Source organism: Kwoniella dendrophila, chromosome 1 (assembly GCF_036810415.1).
Source record: "Kwoniella dendrophila CBS 6074 chromosome 1, complete sequence".
NCBI classification, from domain to species: domain Eukaryota; kingdom Fungi; phylum Basidiomycota; class Tremellomycetes; order Tremellales; family Cryptococcaceae; genus Kwoniella; species Kwoniella dendrophila.
Window position 1 is genome coordinate 292,426 of NC_089476.1, and position 12,522 is coordinate 304,947.

The 12,522-nt window shown below is 41.3% G+C and overlaps 3 protein-coding genes across 3 annotated transcripts; 1 reads left to right on the plus strand and 2 right to left on the minus strand.

Moving 5' to 3' along the window:
• Positions 1-232: 232 nt before the first annotated feature.
• L201_000114 (DNA-directed RNA polymerase I, II, and III subunit rpabc5) lies at positions 233-774 on the minus strand (the record flags this gene model as incomplete). Its single annotated transcript, XM_066215918.1, has 5 exons — positions 233-303; positions 367-404; positions 507-530; positions 604-695; positions 772-774. 5 exons carry the CDS (start codon positions 772-774, stop codon positions 233-235), a joined length of 228 nt encoding a protein of 75 aa, XP_066072015.1.
• A 494-nt stretch (positions 775-1,268) lies between these two features.
• On the plus strand, positions 1,269-9,596 carry L201_000115 (uncharacterized protein; the record flags this gene model as incomplete). The annotated part of the gene is made up of 24 exons (XM_066215919.1): positions 1,269-1,982; positions 2,048-2,428; positions 2,490-2,939; positions 2,997-3,252; positions 3,325-3,608; positions 3,688-4,086; positions 4,153-4,523; positions 4,575-4,674; positions 4,733-5,081; positions 5,138-5,212; positions 5,272-5,376; positions 5,447-5,639; positions 5,699-5,849; positions 5,905-6,414; positions 6,488-6,645; positions 6,709-6,839; positions 6,900-6,988; positions 7,053-7,146; positions 7,204-7,449; positions 7,508-8,121; positions 8,191-8,490; positions 8,555-9,039; positions 9,108-9,272; positions 9,347-9,596. 24 exons carry the CDS (start codon positions 1,269-1,271, stop codon positions 9,594-9,596), a joined length of 6,870 nt encoding a protein of 2,289 aa, XP_066072016.1.
• Positions 9,597-11,133: 1,537 nt separating this feature from the next.
• L201_000116 (uncharacterized protein) lies at positions 11,134-11,737 on the minus strand (the record flags this gene model as incomplete). Its single annotated transcript, XM_066215920.1, has 2 exons — positions 11,134-11,284; positions 11,382-11,737. 2 exons carry the CDS (start codon positions 11,735-11,737, stop codon positions 11,134-11,136), a joined length of 507 nt encoding a protein of 168 aa, XP_066072017.1.
• Positions 11,738-12,522: the final 785 nt, after the last annotated feature.

Consider the following 12,522-nt stretch of genomic DNA (forward strand, 5'->3'; position numbering starts at 1 on the left):
ATCCTACAGCTATGGAATAGAGCTGTAAATGTCGATCCTATAATGAATCAAAGGATCAAAAGAATCATCGTAAAAATATTGTCACATCATGTTTATACAGGGTATATAGTTATATCTATCGTAGAAAGAACCAGGATGAAGAAGTCGAGGTGTGAAATGCAGGAAATTGGGGTTTAACGGTCTCGTGATAGAGCTAAAGATGCAAGAATATCGAGTATCAGCTGAATTGTCATTAAAAAAAACAACCGATTTGAATGCTGAGATACGAACGATTGTACATCAAGAGTTTTTCGATAAGGTCAACTATTAAAGTGATATTAGCTATTATTGCCTAGGCTACACTAGATGCAGTAGAGGATAGCTTACCATGTGTCAACACCATTCTTCGACAACAATAACGTTTTCTACATTTAAGGTTTACAGGTTAGTAGTCCGTTTCTGAGAATTGCTACTTCGTCCACTTGATATAGTATCTTTTGATCTATTGTCACAATCTGATTACTCACAATTGAAGTCTATCCAAAGCATCACTGTAAAAGCAATGTCGACTGTCAGCTAGTTTACTCCAGAGCGGAAAACGAGGTGATAGCTGAATCTACTCACCCCTCATCCACACCTGCAGCCAATAACTCTAAATAACTATCCCATAAGTTACCGATCACTTTACCACATGAAAAACATCTAACTGGGATAATCTGTTAAATGGATACTTTGTTATCAGCTGCTGTTTGTTCGATGGATAGTCTTCTGCAGCAGCAGGAGTGAACATACCATTTTTGAGCCTGGTTGATCTACTGATACTGTTTTGCGGAGTTGACTTTAAGAAACCTGTGAGGTATTGCGATTTGTTGTTAATTTATCTCGAATAACATTTCAACAAAACGACATTTTACGTTTTAATAAATGATTTTTGATAAAAGAGGACTTTGACCAGGAACGAGAAGAAGCCAAGCTGAATCAGCGGAATCAAATCTTTCAATAACAAACTTCAGGATATCATCAATCAATTCCACATCACTCTCATCACTCTTTGAAAAGCTTGACACGTGCTTAGCAGCTGATATCATAACAACTTACGTCAACAAGACATTTAAGCTGTTACGCGTCGGGTTACAAGATTAGAATTAAGCGTGTTTTCTTTCTTTTCTGAAATTGTAATTGCTGAAAAATATCAGGAACATAATCGTTGAACATGACTATCTGACTGCTTGTGACATATCAAAGTCATAACAACAAAATCATAATACTATAAGCAGGAGCCAGCAAGTATGCCAGCTGCCAAAACTGCTACTGTAGCTAAAACAGCTCCTCCAGCACCTAGGAAAACAAGAGCTACAAGGGCAACCGCGACAACAAGTCAAAGCAAGTCGGATGCAGATGATTTAGTTGAAGGCTTAGGTAAACTCAATATAGGTCAACCTTCTCAGCCTGTCAAACGAGTCACTAAAGCTTCAACATCGAAAGTTACTTCTGCTAGCTCGTCGAAAACAACAGCAACAGCTAGTTCAACAGTAAATAAAGATTCAACTACTGCAACCCGAACTACGACCGCTCGAAAAATACCTCCTATAACTACAGCTGCTTCTGCTAGTAAAGATGTCAAGGGAAAAGCAAAAGCCATTGACGTTCAAGATGGCCCACAATGGGCAAGATCAGAAGATAATGATATGAAGCCCGTTGATAGGGTAAGAGCAGCTATGCAAGCTGTTAATACATCATCAAAATCACTTTCTTCTGCTATCTCTTCAGGTTTCAAGTACTCTCCAGTGACTGCGTCACATCAGTTGAATGGTGTCAAAGCAGTAGAGAAAGAAGAGAAAGAAGTATGGACCAATGACAAGATAGATGGAGTACTTAATACTTGTCAAGCAGCTTTTCGAGTTTTGAGGGAATTGGATCAACAAGGTCATTTGGCAGGTAAAGGCTTAGATGTTGAAAGAAGTTCAGTTAGTGTGATTGGAAAATGTGTATCTTTAGGAATGGTGAGCTACGTAATCCTTTGACTATAGGAGCAATGCTCATGGAAAGTAGCTGACAAGTTGAACAGTATCGCAAAGCTATAGATATGCTTTTAGCCGGTCGTTTAGCCGTATTGCGTTTATACAATTCTCAAGCTATACCGCCTAAAACAGCTTCTTCATCTACAACAGCTTCAACTTCAACTGCATCCAGAATCCAACCTACTTCTTCCAAATCTACAAGTAAAGCAACTTCAACTGTCTCAACAGCTCGGTCCCGTACGGCTATGACCAGTAAAGCAGGTCCAAGCTCAAGATCAACAGCCATACCGCAAGAATGGCTCGAAATGGCTAGATTACCTGCGTGGCAGGAAGGTACAGAGGTATCTGAGATAGTCAAAAACGTTCTGTTCTCGACCATGATGGCGGCGTGGATATGTCTAGTCGTCTTGAGCAAAGATGTAGATGAAGTGAGTACTTTCAGCGTAATGATGCATCGCAGGGGAGATCTCATGCTAACCTGTTTCTTAGTTATTACCTATATTATCTATCCCCTCCACCAGTTCACAGTTAACAAACCATTATCTAAATCCAATTACCCTTGCTCTATCACTTCAAATATCCAACATAACGTTCTATCTTCATCAATTCTATCGTCAAGTCAGCTCACTGTCCGTAACACCAACCTCGGCATCTTATTTGCATTTACGCCATTTATCATTATTGGCAATGGGAATAACAATTCCATCTTCCCCTGAATCAAGGTCAACTCCGACTCAATATTGGGATACTGTACATCGCACTATATTGGCATTCATTAAGGAAGATGAACAAAAAGAGAGATTACAAGATGCTGCTAAAACTGTCGATGATATAGTAGAGTTTATAGAAGGTATGGTGCAGAAAAGAGGCGAAAAAGGCTGGTTTGAAGGCAAAGGTTGGCTAGGCATGGTGGAAATGTGGATAGGTTTAGGAAGAAGAGTAAGTTGTGTTGAGGGTACTAATGTCAGAACGATTTTAACTTAAAATGCTTTATAGCTGGGAGATTCGGATATCATCGATAAGCCCCTTGCACTCCTCGCTGCTTCCACATCGATCAAAAACTCTTCACCATCTCCAATAATTCAACAAGCAGTACCATCCACTCCTCCTTCTTCATCCACTATAGTAAGCGTACCCAGGACATCCGAACCCAAAAGCATACCAAAGAAGATCAAGAACCCTGAAACAGAAATAGCTAGAATATGCGGTGATTTGGCTAAAGCAAGCTTGGCTCTGGATAGAGCGATATCATGTGTGTATTCATATTGTTTAGATGTTGTTCTCTCCACGTTGTTGTCGGGCTGTGACTGACCTTGGGTGATAGCGAAAAATCCGGACCCTTCCACTTTAACTAAACAATTAGATCCTGCTGAACCGATTCTGCTCGCTTGTTCGATTACTTCTTTGTCTGCAAACGAAGAATTGCTCACCATTGCCGGAAAGGCCATCAGAGCCTTTGAGCGGGTTAGAAGAGGATATTTGAAGTTGCTTGAAGGACTTAGTCAGCCAAACGCAGGGGATAAGTCGAACAATGGTGTTCAAGCTATACGAGATTGGTTAGAAAAATCAATAGAATTCGTAGAAATCGTGATTAATGAGTCAAACCTTGTGAGTGTAGCAGATGACAAGTGATATTCAAAGTAATACCGCGAAATGCCGTCAAAGCTGACGCAATTGCATGTCGTAGGATACCTCTTTGTCAAAAGAGGTTGTTTCGTCCCTTATAGACACTATTACACAAATGTTTCGACCACCGATCCCGTACTCTACTTCCTATCCTTTTCTTATACGGGCACGCAAAGTCATTCAGCAAACTTCGGTACACGCCAGTAACCTGGATCAAGCAGAATGGCTGAGATGTATCTCGACGATGGCATATAACGGCGCCGGGCAGCTGTATAAATCAAACAATTTTGATGAAGCTTCGAAGATGTGCAAAGATAGTTGCGATTGGACGATTGAAGCTCTTAGATTGATAGAAGGCGAAAGTAGAGCAAATGACAAGAATTTCGTCCTTCTTAAGGATAGCATTAGCAAGAGGTGGGAGTTATTAGCTGGATGTTATCAGCGGTTGGGTAAAAGAGACGTAAGTATGGGTATAATCCTATTTCGCTGTAAAGGCATACGAGTTAAGCCATTTTTTTTGTCACAGGATATGTTCACAATCTATTCATACGTTCTTGCTTCGCAACCAGCTTCGACACTATCTCAGATATCCTTAGCAATATCATCTAGATCGATACAAGCGGCTTTCGAACCCTACAGAGAACTCACCTCTTCCATGACTCGGCTGGCCAGCTTAATCCTATATGAACCTGCCTTATATCTAACGCATGGTAAAGAACTCGTACGACTGATGCAGGATCATGACTGCTCATCTGCTGTTATTGGGGCTATGGGAGAAAAGCTTCTGTGTATGATCGAGGAAGGTGAATGGAAGGAGGAAAGTGCGAAAGTTAGTATCGAGCTTGCAGAAGCCGTTTTGCAGCTTTACGATCAGGAATACCCTGTTAGGAAGATAAGGTGAGTGCTCTCTTCCTATCGTTTTCATGTGATCGCTTACAGATATATTAGAGTATTATCTAAAATGATGGGAGTAATCCTGACTTCCGGGCAAAACATAGACAAGTTTGATAGCCTGGCGGAAGAAGTGATTCAGGTATCGTCCCAGACAGTACGTTCATCGGTGTCACCTTGCAACTTGTGACAAGTTGGGCTAATGACGTAAGCAGGACGCAGGGCAAGATGTAGGCTTGTTACCTTTCAAATCTGAATATCTAGCAAATACTTTGATATTACAAGCGATGCAAGCCTATCACGCTTCCTCTCATCCTTCTTTGGAGGTGACCGAAGCTAGTAAACAAGCTATCGAGAAATTACGGACAATCATTATTCCTCCCACAACCCTTTCGACTTTTAAGGCATCAACGGAACAACCAGAAGAGATTAGAAAAAAAGTGCCCCCTGGTAGGAGTACCACGACCAAAGCCGTGGCTAGTAGACCTACAAGAGGTACAGCAAGAACTGTTTCAGAACCTAAGAAAGCTGTAACAACGAAGACGGTTACGAAAACTGCAACAGGTATGCTTCCACCTACGATCATTTGTCTTTCTCAGCGGCTGATTCAGTCGCAACAGCAAAAACGAAGAGACGATCTAGTTTGGGTCCAACTCTAGTCTTCGATGACTTAAAGCGCTTGACGAGGCTTCTAGGTAAGCTACTCGTAGGTTGAACAATCGATATGCCAGCTGATCAGGTCAAGTATAAACAGGATCTCTTAGCACTCTCCTTGGTCTGCTAGGCCACACTTTGCAACAAATTGAAGCTCTGAAATTGCTAAGAGCGTTCCAGAGACATAGAGAGGATCTGGCGGATGGTAAGTTATCAGTACTATTTTGAAAAGCACAGATGGTCTGCTACGAATATGGATCTTGACCATACTATAGATTACATTCTCAGGTCTTGTCAATTAGCTACAGAGTATCAAAAATTAGGAAAAACATCACGAGCTGGATTCGTCTTCTCGCAAGCGCAAAAAGTGATTGAGCATTCCAAAGTTATGATCTCGGCTAAGATTAGGGTGGAAACAAACCTCAGACATGCTTGTTACCTCGCATCAACAGGTGACATAGCCAAAGCGTGAGCTTGTCTGTAACTCGCTACCAAAATTGCATTATCTGACTGGAAGATTGGTATAGCCAACGATTATATGATGAAGCCTCTTCGATAGAGAACGATATCGAGGAAAACAAGACTGGTACTTACGTCGCTAGAGTGGTAGACCGATGTGGAAAGCTGGAAAGATCCGCTTGGGCAAGAAGAGCAATTGCGTCGATATATGCTGCACAGGTGAGCAAGGCTAATCTTCCTTGCTCGAGCAAAACCTGATTATTTCACGTCGTAGGATAATGCAGTTGCAGCGATACTACAACTATCAGCATCTTTCCGATTATTCTCCCGAGCGAGTGATGCAATTTGCCGATTGGCGTCCGCTACACCCTTATCACCGGCAAGTAAAACCAAACCTCTGCAAGACGACGATCCTTTCGGAGCACCTTTACCACCATCTGCTAAAGCGAAAGTGGACGGAGCAGATGACCCTTCTAAAGATTCGAAGACCGCCATACCTTCCCAGACAACCCACTTTACAGGAAAGCACTTGCATTCTCTACAATGGCACATTGCCGCATCATTATTATCAACTATTTTAGACCTTTCCAACGCATTTGCATATCGAGGTACAGTAAAAGATTGTGAATACTTCTTGAAGATAGCTAATGGTGTAGCTGGAGCTGTCAAAAGTGATGTAATGTTAGCTAGAATAGGTGCAAAAGAAGCTGAATTATACTTCAGAATGAAAAAGTGGGAAGAAATGGGCGAAAAGTTGGAAGGTGCTGCTGGATCTTTAAATACTGTAAGTGCACCCTTATCCCTCACTGGAAATGTCTATTCAATATGCCGCATAGCTAACGTGAATGCTCAAATAGATTGAAGGTCCGGATATGATTGATCTGAATGTGCTCAAAGGAGACTTGTATTCTCGAACAGAGATGATAGAAGAAGCTGAACAAGTGTTCCAAACGACATCAAAAGAGATTGAAGGCCTTGATAAGGTCTTCGTGGCCAACGAAGCCGTCTTACCTACGTGAGTCTTCCCTAGACGTATTCATCAATACTCGGACTAATATACATTTTTCATCGATGATAGACCTAGAAAAAACGCTCTTCTTACCGCCTCGACTTCTAGCGTAAGAGCCAGTTTGACAGCAAGTAAACTAGGTAAACAAGTAGAAGAGCCACTACTACCCAATACTCTAGCGCATGTACTTCGACAATATGGTGAGCTTATTCAAAAGTAACGTACATGAGAAGACTAAAGCTCATTCACCTGTCTTGTAGCTTGGTTACTGAAAGAAGCTGGCTCCAAAGAGGAATGCGAAAACCTCTTATCACAGATCAGGAATTTACCCTCTTCGACTGAAACCAAGGTAAGTTAGCCGCAGTAGTGGAAATAATGGAAAGAGCGGCCAGAATAGCTGATCGCGTGAATAGGCCGAAGAGTTGTTGCTCGAGGGTAGAATCGCTCTACATGAAGCTTTTAGTACTTTCAAGACTGATTTGTTTATGAGTTCCTTGACTGAATCAGGTAAGTCGATAGCCCTTCTACTCTACTACCTGACTGACATGTCTTGCTTCTCGATAGCTGTTGCGATGCCAATGGGTGGACCATCAAAACGAGTGTTCGATCGACAATCCACCCGACAAAGCATTCAAACTGTGCTTACTCGGGCCGAAGAAGCCTTCCTTTCTGCTCTTTCACTTGTAACCGGAAGTGGCAAGATAGAAGATATCAGGCAGGCTTGTCTTGCTTTAGCCCTCTTGAGGACATTTCAAACTTCTTTAGGACAAGGCAGCGAAGACGTCACTGCTTCTGCTGCTAATATGCTAGGTGAGTCATTATAGGCATACATCGATGCCATCGAGCTGACCCAAACCACGTCTCTTAGCTTCAAGCTCTGCGATCACTTTGCAACGAGAAATGCTTGAAGCCATCGAATGCAAATTCGTGGATATCGGTATCGATGATCTCAAGTGGCCTACATTGTCTGCGAATCTCACCCAAGACACGCAAAATAATCAAGATGTTCAAGTGGACCAGTCAATTGAGATAGAGACTGATAATTTAGATGATCGTAATGGGCAGTTGAAGACCTACTGGAACACCATTAAGGCAAAACACAACTCTACTCCATTACTGACAAGCGATTCGCAGTCATTGGATTCATTACCTCCTGAATGGGCAGTGATCTCGATAAACGTGACAGATGATCGCAATACAATGTTTATATCAAGACATCAACGTGACCACAAGCCTCTAGTGTTCTGTCTACCTTTAGACAGACAAGGTAGAAGAGAAGGCGAAGATGATTCTTTGACTTTTGATTCTGCTTTAGAGGAAATGAAAGACATAATCAAATGTAGTAACGATACTGCAAGAACCGCTAAAAATGTTGTTACAAGGGAAGATAAATTAGCTTGGTGGGAAGAGAGGTATAGATTAGATAGTAAACTGAAAGATTTGTGTGAAAGTATCGAATTTGTCTGGCTTGGTGCTTTCAAGGTATGTCGAGCTTACTACCCATCTTCGTTCATGATTGAAATTGATCTTGACATTTTTGGCCATCAACAGACAATCTTCAGTCCTCGTTTACCCAATTCAGCCTCCTTAATCGATGATCTAAAACAACGTTTGGAAAAGATATTCGATTCGGCTCTTTCGTCAACAAGTGGTGGGGTTGCGAATCCACGATCTAGGGCAACAATTATCCCAACAACTAAAGTACACTTGGACGATACCCTACTGGAATGCTTCGTCAATTTAAGCAGTAAATGTAAAGATGAAGAAGTGGAGGATTTGGTCTATTTCATCCTAGACGTATATCAATTCCATGGAGTTCCCGTTGCTTTGTCTGAATTGGATATTGACCAGGTGAGTCTGCTGAAAAAATGGCATTGTTCTGTTGAGTTGATAGATGAACCTTACTCCACATCAGATCGCAATTGATGTCAAAGGTGCTTTGGAGAAGATTGAGACCAGAATCACATTTTCTGGGTTATCGCCTTTGAAAGACGAACATCTTTTCTTAGCCTTAGATAAAAACGCCCAACCTTTCCCATGGGAATCCATACCGACACTAAGAGGAAGACCAATTAGTAGAATCCCCTCGCTGTCATTCCTATTAGATCAGGTAGCGATGGGCAACCATCTTAGACCTTCATTGACTCAATCGACCGTAATACCCCCTCGGATCAATGGTGAATTGGCCGAAGCGCAAGCGACCATCGACACTAGGCGTACTGTCAATTCAAGAAGAACGTTTTACATCCTCAATCCAAGTGGTGATTTAGATAGAACCGAACAACATTTTAAGCCTTGGATAGATGATATGGTAAAGAAAGCTGGATGGAAAGGTATTATTGGTAGACCTCCAACAGAATTGGAGCTCGCAGCTGCTTTGAAGGATTATGATCTTGTTCTGTAAGTTTGACTTTCTATATCACGAAGAAGGCGGCGAAATGTGGTGCTGAGCTTTTGCTGGTCAACAGATACTTTGGCCATGGCGGCGCAGAACAGTATATCCGATCGCACAAAATCCGACATTTGCCTCAATGTGCAACTACAATGTTATGGGGATGTTCATCTGGTCATTTGAAAGATCAGGGTGATTTAGATAGAACAGGTACAGCATGGCATTATATGGTTGGTGGATGGTGAGTTCATATTTTATCAAATTGATTTCTTTTTGATTATCTTTTACTAATTTCGTTCAATCTCCACTTTTCAGTCCATCTTTAACAGCAAATCTATGGGATGTAACAGATCGTGATATTGATAGGTTATCAGCACATGTTCTAAAGATCTTACATCTCGATTCAGCACATCTACCAGAATCGAAATCAAGACCAAATACATTTTTACCTTTATCTGAGCTATCAACTGTACAAGCTGTAAACTCTTCAAGGGATGAATGTAAATTGAAGTACCTCACTGGTGCTGCCCCAGTAGTTTATGGGTTACCTGTTTGGTTACATTAGATATACTGTATGGTAATTAGTGATGAGTCTTGCTGTAAAATGTATAGATATGCATAATTTGCCAAGAGTTCCCCTTTTTGGATCCCTAGAGCTCGAACAAGTTTGACCTTGTTTCATTGACATCAGCTATCTATATTTCTGTGAGCTAAGTATCAACATAGAACCTTTATTACCATGAGATTTCCAATAACTACGGAAAGGAAAATACAATCTCATAAATACAATAAGCGCGAAACTGCGAGCTCTACTACCCTCTCCCTTTGTTCCTTCTACTTACGAGAAACAAAGTAAGCCGACGTGAACGGACAACAGAATATCAAACCTTTGATAATCATGAAGTCATAGGAAGAAAGATTTCCTCGAGATTCTGCTAAGCGAATTACATTCGAGTATGTACATCGCAAAGTGCGTTAGGAAGGTTTCTCAACTTCCAACGTATATAAAGGGGTGCTTTTTTGTTTAACATTTCAACATATATGACTGCTGACATCGCCTGTAGGAATCCATCTTAGTAGGCTTTCCCCTGATACTGTATTTGTTTTTGAATAAGAATGTCTGATATTAAAACTATGGTCAAGTCAATCCTTGGATCGTAAGTATTTCTACCTGTTTGAACTAATCATAATCCTACACGGGATTCACCTGGTATCTTACTTCGCCACTCAAAGTCTGTCAATAATGAAAGGTGCGGAGATTTAATGCTAACTTCGTTTGGGCGATCAGTAGCTGCGGGATCAATGAAGATGCTTCCGATACCTGTTGGTCGCTCAGAAAGAAGCTCCCAAAAGTTCGACCACAATATTCATTTACCGCTACAGAAAATGGTAGTTCAATTTGTTTTACGCTGAAAGATATAGAAAAAGACCGTACTTACAAGATGACGAAGGAGGGCGATCATATGTCTCTTACAGGTGTTCAAGGTAGTGAAAAGCCTTCAAGGCATATAAGGCACATGCTGTTTGATACGGTGACTGATGAGAACAGGAGCAAAGGTGGCACTTTCACCAGAATAGGTACTGGAAAGGATGATTATGCGTATAGTGGAAAACATCCTGTTGGATTTGATCCTGAGAGATTAGGTAACCGTCGCATGATGTGAGGGGACGAGAGATACGACGAGTATAACTGATGAGCCTCTGAATAAGACGGCGAGTGAGTAGGATGGGTTGTTTTCACAAGCCATATCTCCGTCGAGGAGCAGATAAATGTATCGAAAAACAGCAATAATACATATATCAAACATTCTTAGCGGAGGTGATTATATGCATGGTCTGCCCTCCAAGTTATATATTCGGTTTCAGCTAATGCAGGCTTGGCTAGTCAATTTATTCATTGTACAGAGAGTGGCACTCAGTGTCTACTCATACCTTACCGCATCTGGTGACTCTGATGTACACAAAAGGCTGGCAGCATTGCTTAAGTAGGTCAATCCTGACTCCATATAGCCCATTCTCAAGGTAAATGAGATATTCATCATGCATAATTAGATCCTTAGATAAATCGGAGATAACTCAAAGCAAGTATTTACCGTAAAAATCTACTCATTGACTGCTTGGACGGTTTGTCTTGCAATAGCTCCTCGTGAAGATGCTCCTTCCTTTTGGTTGGCTATTAAATTCATGTCAAAGCCGCTTTCAACTTCAAGAGTCATATCAAGATCTGGCCAGTAGATACATTTACTGTCGGAGCTGAAAGTCAAAGCATGATGAATGGACAATCAGCTGTATTTTTAGATATCGCAGCTATCATTCCAGCAATACGATCAAGAAAGAGCACTTGACTTACTCTTTGCTAGAGCCCTTGGTTGTGAAACCACAACCGTCAACCCAGACATTGCCATGGTCCTCTGTACTTGAAGTGCAAATAGGGAATTCACCTGCAGCAAAATCAGGAGCAACTTTTAAAGCTTGAGAAGCGCCTGTGATGTCTTTGAAAGATGGCAAATTTCTTGTATATAATCGATTTACACTACCACCAAAAACGGGGTACCATTTTGATGGAACGATTCGACCATCATCAGATGAAGAGAATATTCTGGATCTACCGTAAGTTGTAGTTTCGGGGCAGATGGAGTCAATAGTTTTTCGATTACCGTGGAGAATCATATATGATCCAGGTGAGCTTGATTGTTGAGATGACATTGTAAGTATAATTATTGAGCCTTTTTATAACTGCAAGAGTGAGCAATAAATAGTGTGAAGTGAAGGAAGTGGATCGTCGGAAATATCGTTCGATTGTTGAAATCGACAACCTATTTATACATTGATCAAGTTCCAATTGCTACTCACACCCGTTGCCTCGAAACATGAGGAAAACGTTGCTACGGTGACACCAAGGCGAATAATTCCCAGCTTCAAGTCCAGCTTTTGATGCAAAGGATGGTCTGTGAAATTTCGAGTCGAGAAACGAAGTCCGCTGAGAAGTGCAGAATTAAAACTTGAAATTCGTGAGCGGTAAGCTAGGAAATAACAGCCGCTTTGTGTTTTACCTTTCATCGGTAATTTATGTGATCAGTCCGCACAGCGAAAAGATGTGGATCTGAGAAGAAGCCTCAAAAATATCGCCAACTCAAGTGGTTTGGTGAACAATAAATGTAAAGGAAAGTTAGCTCATTTCAATCAATGTCCGTTAGCTTCCCCACTTGACTGCCAAAGAGACAAGGGCATTATCTCATCTCGAACAGTGGTCCTAGTAGTCTCATATATTAAATGAGCAGCGACTAGCTGGCTTATTTTCGATATATTAATTAAAGGATTTCCATGTTCTTCTCATGAATGGTTTTTGGTGTTCTGAATCTTTACAGATACACTGAGCGAGATGAGAATAGTGAATTTGCCACCGCGCTTGAAGTCGTTATCGTTCGAATGATTTTTGATTTTTGCCACCCAAATTTCGAATCTCATAACGTCATTTCAACATCAACTTC